Below are 16,353 nucleotides of genomic sequence, written 5' to 3' on the forward strand. Positions count from 1 at the left end.
ACGCAATTGCAGAATATATAAGGGTTTTAATAAAAGAGGTTACCAAACACGACAAAGACACGGAGGGTAGAGGAACTATGCTAAACAACAGGGAGAGGTTAACGTAAGATGATACCAAACAAGAGTCATACAAGCATACGAGGGGAACATACAACAAGAGCATTAACTGATAACTAAACAAACAACGAAGTACAAGCTACCAAAGACTAGGGATATACACAAAGCAAACATAAACGCCAAACATAGGGAAAACCAAACTAGCGAAGGCTAAGAATGAAACAGGGAGGGAGAACAAGGACAATAACATGAACAGCCTATGAAACAGGGCAAAGGAGAAATTAGGAACTACACACAAGGACAACAGCATGAACAATCTAAGGCAATACCGGGGAACAGCAAGGCCTCACGTACAGGGAATGACCGACAAGGGAATGAAACACTCGGGGTTCTTTATACACAGAGACAAGACAGTGAAACGAGACTCAGGTGTGTGGGCACTAACGAGGGGGGCGTGACAGACAGAGGGAGGAACGAATGGGAGCGGGGAGCTAGGCGGGACCAGGAAGGAGGGAGGGGCTGGACGTGACATAGCCCCCCCTCAAGGCGTGCAACTCCGGGGCACGCCAACCAGGGAGGGCCGGACAGAAGCTGGGAACAGAGACACCACGACACAGAGGGAGACGAGCGGGTGAGGCCGGGGCAGGGACAACAGACACGGGGCAGGACGGATACAACGGCCCGGACTCCGGACGTATGGGAGGACCGGGACAAGGAATGGGCGGTGACGTGGGAACGGGGCCAGACGGCACAGGACAGGGGGCCAACACAGGAGGCGGGACCGAAGGGGCTGGACAAGACGAGGTCAAGGGCACAGGACCGGACACCAGGGAGGACTGGGATGCAGGGGCAAACAGGCGGAGGACTACGGAGACGGGGACAGGAACAAAATGGGTGATGATTCGTGGAACAGAGACGGGAACAGGGACGTGGAGGACACTACCACGGACGGACACAGGGACAGGTACGTGGACGCGGACAGAGACGCACACAGGAACAGGGACCAACAGGAAACCAGGGAGGGGACAGGGCAAAAGAGGGAACACAGGCGAGTGCAAAACCGGGTTAACACGAGCGTCAGCGTCCGAACAGTTCAGCCCGGAGCCAGCCCCAGGCCCACAGGCGGGCAAGGCAGTCACTGGGGGGGCACTCGCAGACAGAGGAGCGTCCAGGGGTGCCGACGAAGCCGGAGGAGGGTCCAGGGGAACAGGTAAGTCCGGCTGAGGGACAGCGAAGACCGGGGACCTCGGCGGAGGGGCCGCAGAGACCGGCCGAGTCTGTTGGCCGGCAGCGGGAACAGGCGGGGTCCGCTGGCGGGCAGCGGGAACAGGCGGGGCCCGCTGGCGGGCAGCGGGAACAGGCGGGGTCCGCTGGCGGGCAGCGGGAACAGGCGGGGTCCGCTGGCGGGGAGCGGGAACAGGCGGGGTCCGCTGGCGGGGAGCGGGAACAGGCGGGGTCCGCTGGCGGGGAGCGGGAACAGGCGGGGTCCGCTGGCGGGGAGCGGGAACAGGCGGGGTCCGCTGGCGGGGAGCGGGAACAGGCGGCGTCGCCGTGAAGACATCATCGGCGGGCGTGGCAGCCGGAGCGACGTCATCGGCGGGCGTGACCACCGGGCCGACGTCATCGGCGGGCGTGACCACCGGGCCGACGTCATCGGGTGGCCCAGTCATCGCACAGGCGTCATCAGGGGGCGGAGCCTCCGGGCCGACGTCATCAGGGGGCGGAGCCTCCGGGCCGACGTCATCAGGGGGCGGAGCCTCCGGGCCGACGTCATCGGAGGGCGTGTCCACCGGGCCGACGTCATCGGAGGGCGTGTCCACCGGGCCGACGTCATCGGAGGGCGTGTCCACCGGGCCGACGTCATCGGAGGGCGTGACCGCCACGCTGACGTCATCGAGGGGCGTGACCGCCACGCTGACGTCATCGAGGGGCGTGACCGCCACGCTGACGTCATCGAGGGGCGTGACCGCCACGCTGACGTCATCGGGGGGCGTGACCGCCACGCTGACATCATCGGTGGCTGAGAAGGCAGAGGAGACGTCGTCTGGAGCAGGCGGGGACGTCGGGCAGGCGTCGTCAGTAGGCGTGGCAGCTAGAGTGCAGCCATCAGGAGTCGCCAAACTGCTTGGCAGCGGTGTGGAGACCTGGGCCGTGCAGGTGGGTGTGGTGGCCCCTGAGGGGTTGGATCTCAGGCCTCTAATCCCCCTCACACGGTGGATAGGGTCGAATGATTGGGCCCGGGGAACCCGGGGTGATGGGGCACAGCAGCCCACAATTCTTGTCGTGGGGCCCTTCGCTATACTGCAATCTGGTCCTTGAGGTGAGGTGAACTGACGTAACCCCGAGGGGAAACTGAGACGCATTAATGTCCCAAACCCCTCCACGGACCAGGCTTCCTCTCCTCGGGTCGATAAGATGGTTTCTGCCCTTTCTAGTGCAACGTTGGTTAGAAGAGATTTCATAAATAACACTAAAACCTCTTCAGGCGGAGTGGGGCAGGTGAGCAGCCGAATGTACGTAGTGCACTGGCGGATGAACAGGTCCGCAGAAGAATACAAGCCATCATAAACGTCCGGGCAACGGGCCAATGAAGGCAGAGAGACGGGGTTACCGCGGGGATCTCTATGCGAGCACAACCATGGGTTCTCGGCTTCTCGAAGCTGTCTATGAACATAGCCGCGGCGTACTCTCGAACATTCCAGAGATAGCTTATCCTGCTGCGTCAATTTGCTAAGGTCGGTCATTCTGTAACGTTTTCGACAGGCAGGCATGACGCAATTGCAGAATATATAAGGGTTTTAATAAAAGAGGTTACCAAACACGACAAAGACACGGAGGGTAGAGGAACTATGCTAAACAACAGGGAGAGGTTAACGTAAGATGATACCAAACAAGAGTCATACAAGCATACGAGGGGAACATACCACAAGAGCATTAACTGATAACTAAACAAACAACGAAGTACAAGCTACCAAAGACTAGGGATATACACAAAGCAAACATAAACGCCAAACATAGGGAAAACCAAACTAGCGAAGGCTAAGAATGAAACAGGGAGGGAGAACAAGGACAATAACATGAACAGCCTATGAAACAGGGCAAAGGAGAAATTAGGAACTACACACAAGGACAACAGCATGAACAATCTAAGGCAATACCGGGGAACAGCAAGGCCTCACGTACAGGGAATGACCGACAAGGGAATGAAACACTCGGGGTTCTTTATACACAGAGACAAGACAGTGAAACGAGACTCAGGTGTGTGGGCACTAACGAGGGGGGCGTGACAGACAGAGGGAGGAACGAATGGGAGCGGGGAGCTAGGCGGGACCAGGAAGGAGGGAGGGGCTGGACGTGACACTTGTAAAGGTGTATGAACCCTGCAAACATAACTTGGCACAAAACACAGCGCTGAAGAGCGAAACACAAGAGGTGCATGACCTCGCAAAGCGACAGCGGAGCCACCGCGATTGAGTAATTTTTTCTGTGCGGACACTCGTGTCAGTCACGACGCGTCAAGTATAAGCGAATTTGCCTGCTGAGTTTTAAAAGGTGCAACAGAATGGAAAACCAAGTTATAGGGGACTCTATTCTATGACATAGAATGAATGAATGTTCAATTTATATAGCGCCTTTCTAGGTAGTCAAGGTTGCTTTACAATTTTGACACAACTGTTACACTACCATTCACACACCGGCGAGAAGCGGCAGCCAATTGCGCACAGCGTACTCTCTACCGGGATCCACAGCCCCCTGGGGGACTGAATGGGGTGCAGAAAGGGGAGAGAGGACAGACCCTAGTGACAGAGCACCATCCACCACTGGGCATACAAACACATTCATGCACAGACACTCAGACAACTGAAAAATTTTGCTAGGACTTTAGGGGCCTCTGTATACAGCTGTATGCCAGGGGACAGGGCGCTGGACATTGCAGGTAATCTTAGGCAAGTAATGGTTGTCGAAGATAGTTATTCAGGCAGGAACTAACTATATATGTCTTCGCCTGTATATATAGTCTAAATATATAGTATTAAAGTACAGATTAGACTAGGTTACTCCATTGCAATCTAAGAGAGTAAGTGAGAGAAGAATGGCTCCTTGGTACAACGAGCACAAGCGTAGTGTCAAACAAGCTGCACAAATCCTGAAACGTAAATGGTGAAACTCAAAATTTGAAGTATATAGAGTGTCATGGAAAAAACCTAGCCACTACGGTGTACACACCAGTGTATTTTAGTGCCGGTCCCAAGCCCGGATAAATAGGGAGGGTTTCGTCAGGAAGGGCATCCAGTGTAAAAACTGCGCCAAATCAAATGATGCGGATCAAAAATAGAAATTTCATACCGGATCGGTCGAGGCCCGGATTAACAACGACCTCCACTGGTGCTGTTGTCCAACAGGGCATTAGCAGAAATTGGATTACTGTTGGGACAAGGAGGAGGAGGAGAGGGGGGAAGAGGCTTCTGAAGCTGAAGGAGAGGAGGCAGAGCAGGAAGGTGGAGGTTAGAGTTGGTACGTTGAATGTGGGCTCTATGACAGGTAAAGGGAGAGAGTTAGCTGATGCGATGGAGAGGAGGAAGATAGATATACTGTGTGTACAGGAGACCAAGTGGAAGGGGAGCAAGGCATTGGTGGTGGCTTCAAATTATTTCAAACTATTCACCACTGAAAATCACCAATATCATGGAAAAATAACATTCAAAAAAGATAAGCAAAACAAAATGTATGTTGTGCTAAAATGCAGTATTTACACAAAAAATTCATTTACACAAATTTACACAACTTTTTGGTTGATTTAACATGGAATGACCCAATAAATATAAAACCTGACGCTGAGTTAGCAGATGCAAAAAAGAGAAGTTGAAAAACTATGATTGTTCCACCAGATGGCACCAGTTGACTATCAAGTAATTGAACATCTGCTAACTCAGCGTCAGGTTTTATATTTATTGCGTCATTCCATGTCAAATCAACCAAGAAGTTGTGTAAATTTGTGTGATATTGGTGATTTTCAGTGGTGAATAAAACCACTATATCAAAAAGGCCATTCTAATTTTTCTACCTTATAATCAGCACATATCAAAGTATATAACAGAACAAAAAAATTGAAAAAATAAATATAGGTATTTTGGGAATCAGTGTCCAAACAAGGGTACCGTACGTGTGAAATCGGATATTTGACAGAAAATTGTGCAAAAACTGGACCACATACAGGCAACTCAATTATTACTTCAACACTGCCACTAGAAGTACATTGAAACATAAAACATAGATCAGCCTTCTTCTACTCCATCCATGAGATATTGACAGGTGAAAATGACTCTTAGTTGATTTTTTTTCCAACTTTGGGAATTCTTTCTATTGACACAACACAACTTACTGCAACAGAAAGTTTCTAAACATACAAAAAAATTTAGCCTTCTAGCTGTAATAGTTTTAGAGATATTCACATTCAAATATTGCTAATATTCACATTCAAAGAGAATATTCACATTGAAATATTGCAAATATTGCTATTTAGCCACTTTCGCAAAAGATGCGTCTATATTGATATTGAACATGAAACATAAATACTTTGGATTTTTACATGAAACATATCTGCCTACAAATGGGGAAAGTTTGAAGGGATTCTGAGATGGTCAATCTAAATGACCCCAATACCAAAAATGAAATCCAAATACCAAAATTATATATATACCAAAATACCAAAATATAAATATATATATATACCAAATATATATATAATTATATATATATATAAATAAATGAAGGTATGGGGAAATTAGGCTGTATCAAAGCCAGATATATCAGTTGGTAGTCTCAGTAGTGATAATGTTGATTAGAATCCCTAATCACCAAATGTCCACCTTTATTCAATGCACCACCAATGCATTAAGACACTGTAAGCCACCCATCAAGATTATGGTCTGAAGAGATAGGAATTTAGTACATGACATGACTGGCAAAATGTCTAGATTTAAATTCTAAAAGAAATTGCATAAAATTACAAAAGGATGTTATGAAAGTACAGGACCATCTGTTACAGTGCTGTTACTGTAATATGAAACCAACTAGAGCACAGGTAGGTGGAACTCGGTCTGGATCCGGACTGAAATGATGTCTCATGCAGACCCGAAACTGATACCAAAACAGAAACGACAACGTAAAATCTCGTCAAGCACTTGGTTTGCCGGCACAGCTTTTACAGTCCTTATGGTTGTGGTCATGTGTCCAAAGAAATCTACGGACCAATTGGGACGAGGGAACAAGTAGCAATGGCACAAATGGCAGTGTCTAAAAAACAAAAAGTAGACACTGAAAACAGCATTTATTCCGGAATGGACAGTAATTTCTGTTTATATTCCCCACTGGTAGCACTAAATCAGTATGTCTGCATGCATCTATATCTCTCATATATATATATATATATATATATATATATATATATATATATATATATATATATATATATATATATATATAAATAATTGAATATCTTACGTTAAATTGTTGGACTTCCAGACCATGGCATCATGAAATATTGCTGAACAGGACCTCTTTCAATTTTAATTGATTACCCCTGAACTAGAGCAACACCAGCTCAGTCTCATTGCAGTAAAATATGGTTTGCTGAAGCACGATACACAATTCACCTTTTTCTTTTTTTATGTTACTCACTGAATTGTGAATTGTGTGGTACATAATATGGGTTTACATCTCCAATTAGCTGCACACACCCAAGATCAGCATATCAAATATTAGATGCTTTATATTAACATTTTACATCTGCAGCTTGTGTCAGACACCACTGTCCAGACTGACTTACAGAAGTGCATAGTGATCGCTATCAAACACAAATCTTTGACAATAGGGCAGTACTAAGAATATTAGCAGACGACAGTCCTAGTTAGAGTAGAAAAGAATATAGTAAAAAAAAATGTTATGCTCATTGCCAAACAGCAGTGGCAAAGGTTTCATTTCAGTCGTGGGGGGATCAGAGCTCACACCACCCAACCTAACACATTATAGGAATAGTGCAAGGTGTAGGAGTTGTCAGCCCCCCCCCCAAAAAAAAAAAAAAAAAAAACAAATATACCTCTGGCAGTCCATTTTTGTTTAGTTAAGTAAGGTCACAAAGTGAAGGTAATTTTTTTTCCTTTGATTTAAAACATACACTGTAAATGTTGTAAGAGAAAAAATATTTTCTCACTTTTCCCCCTCCTCCACATAATGATCTCCAAGGGAGCATATGGAGGATAGGTTTTACCACAAGAAAATGGTTCAGTAACGATTCTAAAGCACCATTTCACATTTAATCCCGTTAGAACACGGATAAAGCCATTTATAGAATAGTAATAACTGACAAATTGAATGATAAGAAATAAATGACACAACAAAAAGGCAGGCTTTCATCATTGTTGTTCCACATTTAAAGGTCATCCTGGTAAAAATAAAGGCCATGACAGAACAATGAAAAATAAAGGTTATTTTAAATGGTATAGTAGGGCTACACATATGCCTTGTCTATGATTTGATCTGATCATGAGTTTTTCTTTGAGACTAAAAGTACTCTTTATTCATCCATTAAGGTGGTCTGGCAGATTATATGATACCGCAAATTACATACCTGATCAGGGCCAGAATGGCCCCTTTTCAACCCGAGATTTTCATGCCCAAACTCGGCCCACTTTCTTCATGGAGGAGGAATCAATGAAACATCCAACCAGCCCAAACTCAAGACTGACATGAGATCAGGAATCCTCCCAAATCTCCCAATTAGCCACTCTGACTCTGTACCCAATTCTTAACAATGAACTAAAAAGCTGACAGACACATTTCTTGTTTGTATTTTGATGTTTCACTTGACAAGTTTGTGATCCTGCTTTATTGGCATCAACATTTCTTAATTCCTCATTTTGACAAACAACAGACATCCAAATAGAACTGTCATTGTAACCCAAGGCTCTGGGTTAATTACACAGTCAGACTCCTGATTTCAGCATTAGACAATACTCTATTGAATAACTAGGTAATCCACAGGCAATAAGAAAAGCAAATAAAAAACCAAAAAAAAAAAACCCAGCCCTCTCACTACTCAATAAACCATAGCCCATCAGTATTTTTCAACCACTGTAGGACAAAAAATGCGTAATGATGTTTTTCTTCATCAGCAAGGCAACAAACAGTGACTGTCTGTTAAAATAGCAAGACATCTGCTGCCTTAGAATCATTACAGAAGAGGAATGTCCATGCCTACACTGCTGGGACAGTATGAGACAGTGCTACTGCTCTGATAAGGAACCTGTTATGCAGGTTACCTAGGAATTTGTTGAAGAGTTAGATGAATAATGTAAAATTAACTGGCAACTCAGTATTCCATAATTGTCCTTTTTATTTGTTAGCTTCTGATAGAATGGGAAAGGACCACTGTATAAGAAACAGTGAAAAGTAGCAATTCACACAATCCTAAGTAAATGTGGGACAGCTAACAGCACAGGCTGTAACAGGATGTGGAATGCACATCTTTGCGTGCCACACATGGCTCACATGTAGTTCCGGGTACACCCTCGCCACTTCTAGGTGGGAGTAAGGGGACTACGTACAAAGGGACAGGTAGCTAATGCAACGGCTGCCTTTATAAAGCTCGCACTCCCGAAGGGAAATATTATTCAGCGTGTGTGGGCATGCTTGTTGTATATAACAAAATATACCACTGATGGAGTAATCCTAAAAACCAAAAAAAAAAGTAGCTCACAAGCCAACCAGAAAAATACATAAATATTCTGCGTATAGGCTATCGCTTTCACTGACTTTACAAAAATAACAACACGAAAGTGAAAACAACGTCACGTAGCCAGTATACCACAAAACTATTAATACTCTTCTCTCGATTTTGGTAAGTTCAAATAAGTAAACACATTTTATGAGACTATACTTGCTTAAACTTTGAAGGCATAAACATCAATGAGTCGGCCGCTTTGGCGACATTCAAAAATTCATACTGAGATCTAATCACGCATCAGGCGTATGAGAAAAATCGAGATATAGCCCCCAGAACTTTCACCGCATTTGTCCGATGTAACTAAATCAATGCACTGCACTGTATCCCGTCCAAAACAAAATGAACACAAAAGCACAGGCAAATCGCATTCGACCTGCTTTACCTCATTGTCTAGCGACTCTGTAGATCCTCTCTTTTGGACAGGCTTCGGATCTGTTTCCCTTCAAAGGAAAACAAAACAAAAACAAAAAAAGCAAACCGTCAATATCGACGAGTTATTCATCTATTAACCTCACTCCAATAGTTGTTTTTTTTCTGTTCAAGGAGCGCAGGATCTCAACTCCTTTAATTTCCTGGTTTGGGGGAAAAGAGGGTGGGAGAGTGGAGCGGGCTTGTCAACTCCAATCAGTATCCTGGACTCATCTGTCTCTTCCTCCCTCCCTAAATATTTGGCTACAAATATGTTTATACATAAAATATTGATAATATGCATGTTTGTGTGTGCAGCCGCTGAATTGCCGTTTGCAAATCATTGACGCTCAACAATTCTCGATAAACTTCCTCCGTCATTCACTAATCTGCCTAATTTCGTTTGGAGGCCCATGCCTAACCTGCTTCTATAACTCGGCGTGTTCCTGTCTTCGTCCTCCATTCTGCGCGGTGTAAAATATTCGTCTCTCCCTCACGGCTCAGCGCCATAATTCCTATCCTGATTTAAAAGGGCAACGTTTGGTGAAGCGGCAAAAAAGAGAAAGAAAACCAGGATCCCTTTTTAATTTAAAGGGGCAAAAATGCGTTAATTCGGATTTTATGTTGCGTTCCGATATCTAATCGAAAAAATGTTCATCAAAGCATCATTGTAATATATCTAAGATTCAGGACATTCTCTTCGTCCTGAATAACAATGAGAAACTTTATATGTATGGGGAGACCAGGGACAGTTGTAACATGGGACGGTTGTAACACCTTGAATTCCTCCAATCAGAAACAAGCTAGAGTGATTACACTCACTGTGCACATGCTCAGTTAGACTGTCTTCTTGCTAACAAAAAAGGAGCCATATTTGAATCTCCCAGAGAAGGTAATCACCAAAAGTGTTTTTTTAGGTAAAAATTTAACTTTTTTATCAGATATATTTTTTGGATACTATCCTGAGATCAAATGCCTATGAATCCAAACAAGCATTATTAGAATCACTGTTTTGTAAGATAAAAATAGTATTGATTAACATGTGTCTAACTTATGGAAGCCCATTCCCACCACCTAAAATAAAAAAAAACAGCACATATATATTTTTTCTCATTATTAAGTAAATTGATATCTCATTATTTCGAGATACTAAGTCATTATTTTGAGATTTCGAAATAATGACTTAGTATCTTGAAATAACAACTTAGTATCTCGAAATAATGACTTAGTATCTTGAAATAATGAGATAGCAATTTACTTAATCTTTTTTTTAATTTTAGGTGGCAGGAATGGGCTTCCATTCATGGCCTGGCGGTTAGGGAACTGGACTTGTGACCGGAGGGTTGTGGGTTCGATTCCCAAACCTAAGGCTATGACTGAGGTGCCCTTGAGCAAGGCACCTAACCCCAACTGCTCCTCAGGCGCCGGGCTAGGGCTTCCCACCGCTCTGGGCACGTGTGATCCACAGCCCCCTAGTAATCACTAGTGTGTGGGTGTGTGTGTGTTCTGACTGCACAGATGGGTTAATAGCGGAGGACAAATTTCGATTGGGGTGTAAAAATCACATTTGACAAAAAATATGACACACATTTTTTAACTAGCAGTCAGGCTCGTTCACATGAGGTGAAAACATGGCCGGTGGTACTGGGACGATTGTAACACCCAGTGTTGGGTAAGTTACTTTGAAAAAGTAATTCGTTACAGTTACAAGTTACCTTGTTTAAAATGTAATTGTAGTGTAACTTTTCTGATTACTTTTGAAAAGTAATGTAACTAATTACTTTTTGATTACTTTTTGATTACTTTAAGGTTTAAATGAGTATTGACCCATGATCAACATTTAATTTTTGAGAACTGACAGTGTGAAACTTAAAAGAGTACTAAGCTGAGAGGGAATTGCTGACAGGCAATCACAGGAGGTCCACAAGAAGAGATGCCTGCACCAGGCATGTAAGATTCTCAGACTACTGTCATCGGGCCATACTCTTTTCTGCTCCTCCCCCAGGCTCTACCATTTTCAGTTTGCAGACTAACACAAGCAGGTTCAGAAACCACTTCTTTCCCACAGCGGTCACCTTATTGAACTCTTCCCAAAGACCATACTTTCCTTCCCCTCTATCCATATCTTACCATCCACACAAAATCTGTACAGTGTTCCTCTTCAATCCACATCTGTATAGCCATATCTACAGTGGTATAGGATAATCTGTATATTATCTGTATGATTCCATCTGTATTTATTTATCACATTTATACCATATATTTTTCTTTGCCCTGTGCATTGTACTACCATAACTACATTACACACACATGCATTTCCCTAGATAATTTATCTACTCTGCACATATTTATTAACCATCTTTACTTACACTAGCTGTAACTAACTGCATTGTATCTCTAAATACTGCATTCTATACAATCTGCATGTGTTGCACTTGATTAGATACTAAACTGCATTTCATTACTTCATACAAATTTAATTTAAATGTATTGCTTGTCGAACGGTAGGTCTAAGATAGGTCCAATGATACCAATTGGGTAGGCTAGGTTGTGTCATAGACATCGACAAACGTTTTTCCAACACCAAACAGTCATAAATACTCATTTGATACCGTCTGTCATTGTCTATAATAGTCATGTATGATTTCAGCGAATACCTGTTTAGGACTTTAAATAGGGTGACCAAACGTCCGTATTTCCCGGGACATGTCCGTATTTCACGTCATGTCCCGGGATATTTTTTAAAACTGTGGAAATGTCCTGGTTTTTAAATTACGTTAGTCGGGCCATTAATTCTACAGGCACTAGGACCCTGAGCACGGCGCTGTATGACACGGAATCCCTGAGCCTCTGGCGGAGAACCAACAACTTACGTTCGCCAATTTTTCCAGAAGTAACTATAACTGAATTACATATTTTCTCATTGTAACTGTAACGAATTACAGTTACACTTTTTTTGTAATTAAATTACGTAACGTCGTTACATGTAATTCGTTACTCCCCAACACTGGTAACACCTTATTTACAACTATCCCTGAACCAAGTGACCATGACAGTGACAATGACCATTTATTATGTGCCAAGCATTGTGAAGAGTTCCCTTCCCCTGGCTGCAACACCATCAAATATTCAGGCAGGGTTTGCATGCACTGGAATTTGGCCTTTTAAAAGAGATATTTTTAGTGACAGCGACTTTGCACCATATCTAGTCACAGATCGCCCTGCCAGCAGTGACACCACAGGTTCCATCTTCCACTGCAGTTGCAGTGAATGCAGTTGCATGTATTACAGCTCCAACACCCACTGTGGCAACAGTGGCATCCTACACATCACTTGCAGCATCCTCCCCATCACACCATGTGTGGTGCCTGAGCCTTCACCGTCTGCTATGGATACGACCTTTTCACCCAGGTCCGTCTGTCCACATCCACGAGCTAGACCAAGAAAGCAGACCACAAAGGTGAGGAAAAGAAGAGAAACTGCTGTCCTTACAGATACTCCCATGAAAAAACAACTGGAGGCTGAGAAAAGCAGCAAGAAGCAGAAAATTCAGGACTCACCTGATGAAGATGAATTCTGCATTGTGTGCTTCGAGAGCTACTCCAGGTCTGGCTTTAGTGATAGTCCTGTAAAGCCTGGGCACACAAGGACTGCACAGATGGAAGTGACTTTTACACTTGCCACAAATGTGACTCGGAATGATTCAATGTGGAAATGTGGACTAGCTTACCAAGTTGCTAGCTTATCATTGTTTCAGTAGTTGACACATTGAAGTTCATAATACAGCAAATTGGCTATTCCAGTGTAAATGGTTTTTGATTTATTGGAGAAACCACTAAAATGTTACAACCGTACCTGGTTTCCCCTACATAAATTTGCAGAGGCCTCTATCCAGAGTGACTTATAAAAGTGATTTTTATATATTTGGGGAAAATATCCTTGGTTCGGCAACATAGAGATTTTTTCCGGTGGAGGAGTTAGAAGTCAGTAAAAAGAAAGTATGGAGTCAAAGTGGGGTTGTTCTTTTTGGGTTATACATTTGTTAGCTGCTTGAATATTTGATTTTGTATGAATATAACGCGCTACTATTTCCAGTCCAGTAATCAGATTAAAGTTACTTATCCAAATAACTGTGCGTTACTATTTATATTTTCCCTAGTAAAATATATATTTTTGCTTTCTTTTTGGCTCAGTTCTACTTTTGCGTCTGACCGTAGCGCTCGACTCCGCACGCTGCGCGCGACCCTGTGAGAGCGCGAGCACGTTTTACAAGTCATTCTGTGCAGTGTCCTCCCGTAACGATATGTGGTAGTGTAAAGAAACACCCCTCAAAAACAGGGGAAGGAACATTTACCTGACCAATTTTAATGTTGCTTTGTGTTCCACGTTTGAAAAGTGCTGGAATTTTGACTAACGTAGCCTACTTTAAATTGCTTGAAATTGTAATGGTATTTCGTTTCACAAGCTGTCTGACTGAACTGGGGTGGGTTTCCCGAAACGTTCGTAGCGCTAAGTACTTCTTAACCTCGTACGTTTCATGAGAGGTTACGAAGTACTTGGCGCTACGAACGTTTCGGGAAACCCACCCCAGTTCGCTTGTATTACGTTTACAAATAAATTTACAAATAATACCGCGCAGCTACACAAACGTAATGTCAGGAGATACTGTAGCGACTCCTACTCCTCACGGCGAGTCTTGCCCTTTAAGTGACACTGGGGGGCGGAGCCTGCGCGAGCCAGGGTTGCGTTATCAATAAAGTTTGCCTCCTCGGGATTTTTGTATTAAGCACTTTCTGCCTCGGTTACCGAACCTGCTTCAATACATTGTTACTGTTAAAAATGCACTTCCAATAAAGTGAGTATTGGAAAAATTTATTTTGCTGCTGAATGTAACTATTAAAGTGACTTGTAATCTAACGTAGTTACTTTTAAAATCAAGTAATATGTAACGTAACTAAGTTACTTTTAAAAGGAGTAATCAGTAATCAGTAATCGGATTACTTTCTCAAGGTAACTTAGCCATCACTGCCCACAAGATATCTTAAGACATCTTAGTGTCCATTCTCTCAAACATCCATATGCATAAACATACTACCAGAAACAGTGGTCTATTTTCAGCAATATTTTATGATTGGCCAATCAAGTTACACTGCACAGACATGTAATTTTAACTTAACTTTAACTTAACACTTAACATTCTTTAAACCAGTCTACCACACAGGTAAAATACATGTCACTATCCAGGCACAAATTTTGAACCAAACTTTTTAATGCAAGAGAAATACAGCAACATCATTGCTGCACATCATTTACAGCTTACCAGCAACAAATATTACTAACTTAAACGTTACAATCTTCAGTCAATGGTTTTTGTGATTGGAATGTTCTGTAAACTTTCGCTGTTTCCTCTGAGGTAATTTGTGAATGCACCTAACATTGGAACCATCAGGGGGCGATCTAAATACACAACATGGATACCATTAACCAAAGCAAATATCTGCTGGACATCTGATAAGATTAAGACCATCCATAGCAGAATATACAGTCTGTTTATATAATTAGAGGCATTATTTTAATACTACCAATACTCTTTGTACTCTTTCTTCAGCTTATTTTACAAACACACTTTAATTTCACTGATTCATATGGGCTGGAAAGGTTGATTATTGTTATTCTATTTCGGATATTATACTTAGTGCTTAGTTTATTCACATGATGTATTGTTTGTTCCATGTTGTTTACTACTGTCATTGTCTTACCTTGCTGTATTTAGCTATTAGCTATATATCTTGTCATAAAACTTCCTTTCAAATTATTTTTTTTGTTTATTATAATTACCTCTTAAAGAACATTAGAAAAAATGGCTAACTTATCCAAAATTATAGAACAGCATGACCAAGACTTTATACCTTAGTCTGATTGTGTGATTTGTGTGTGACTTGTGTATTTGTCTGTATTTTGTGTAATTTGTGTGTTAACGGGCCGCCCAATGGAGGATGGGTTCCCTTTTGAGTCTTGGTTCTCCCGAGGTTTCTTCCTATTTTCCACCATCATAGGGAGTTTTTCCTCGCCACTGTCGCCTTTGGCTTGCTCATTAGGGTTCTGGACCCATAGTATTGTTAACCTTTTAAATCCTGGAAAGCGCTTTGTGACAACATGTGTTGTGAAAAGCACTATACAAATAAACTTTGATTGATTGATTGATTGACCTTTTAACTCACTCTGCCCGTGTATATATAAATATAGCTACCATCTTATCAAATTTGAATACACGTCCACTTAAATACATATCTCACACATCCTTTATTGCCTCCTTCTTTGTTTCCTTTTTATCTTTATTCCTTCCCTTGTTCATGTACGTAAAAACAAAAAACAAGTATGACATTTAAACATTACTACACATTAGTAGGTAAACACACACAGGTGCCCACACAACATTTACTTTAGGAGTATTATTATTGTTTTGTTTTATTTGGTTTTGTGAAAGGAAGTTCTGGGAGACACTGAATAAATGAATTATTATTTTTGTATATAAATGCACAAATGTTGGAAAATATTAATTATCATAGTAATCCTCCAGAACATTGGCATGGCAAGTCCTCATGCCTGGAAAGGAACATCTGCATTGCACATACAGTCAATTACCATTTTTATTTAGGTACACTTATCTTAGAGATGCATCTTGGACATGTACAGTTACAAATTGTAGCCCAGGAGAATGCAATCACTGCAAAGGTATGGTGTGGCTGCAGGTTTTTGTTTCAATCAGGCAGGCACATACATGAATCCACTTGTTTAATTTGTTGGTCTCAGTCTTCACGACATGAATTTGTTGTACTGGTTGTGCTTCTATGTGGTTAGAATTAAAACTTGCCACATGATTAAACCGTTTACTTACCAGTACTGTGATGCATTCAACTTCTTGTTTTGATAGAGTACATTTTTAATACCAAAAGGCAAAGCTCTCGATTTACTGGTCAATCTACATTCTGACTCTTACCTATGGTCATGAGCTCTGGGTAGTGACCGAAAGAATGAGATCGCGAATACAATAGGCCAAAATGAGTTAAGGTACGGAGCACGGTCATCCGGGAGAGGCTCAG

At 42.7% G+C, this 16,353-nt stretch overlaps 1 protein-coding gene and 1 long non-coding RNA gene across 3 annotated transcripts in view; both read right to left on the minus strand.

Annotated features, from left to right (window-relative positions):
• vaspb (vasodilator stimulated phosphoprotein b) overlaps positions 1-9,871 on the minus strand; it is a 45,184-nt gene extending 35,313 nt beyond the window's left edge. Inside the window, exons 1-2 of one of the 2 annotated variants that reach the window (XM_076988773.1) lie at positions 9,673-9,871; positions 9,225-9,282 (exon numbers count right to left, since the gene is read on the minus strand). In XM_076988773.1, the coding sequence (XP_076844888.1) occupies positions 9,225-9,229 (5 nt within the window). In that variant the 5' untranslated portion in view covers positions 9,230-9,282; positions 9,673-9,871. Of the gene's footprint in view, positions 1-9,224; positions 9,437-9,672 lie in introns of those variants that run through there. The other variant, XM_076988775.1, reaches the window with a different exon arrangement.
• Positions 9,872-12,273: 2,402 nt separating this feature from the next.
• LOC143508787 (uncharacterized) lies at positions 12,274-13,761 on the minus strand. The gene is made up of 3 exons (XR_013129467.1): positions 13,605-13,761; positions 12,811-12,900; positions 12,274-12,684 (listed from the first exon to the last, which is right to left on the minus strand). It is a non-coding gene; the product is annotated as an uncharacterized LOC143508787 (long non-coding RNA).
• Positions 13,762-16,353: the final 2,592 nt, after the last annotated feature.

This window comes from Brachyhypopomus gauderio, chromosome 2 (assembly GCF_052324685.1).
Source record: "Brachyhypopomus gauderio isolate BG-103 chromosome 2, BGAUD_0.2, whole genome shotgun sequence".
NCBI classification, from domain to species: Eukaryota; Metazoa; Chordata; class Actinopteri; order Gymnotiformes; family Hypopomidae; genus Brachyhypopomus; species Brachyhypopomus gauderio.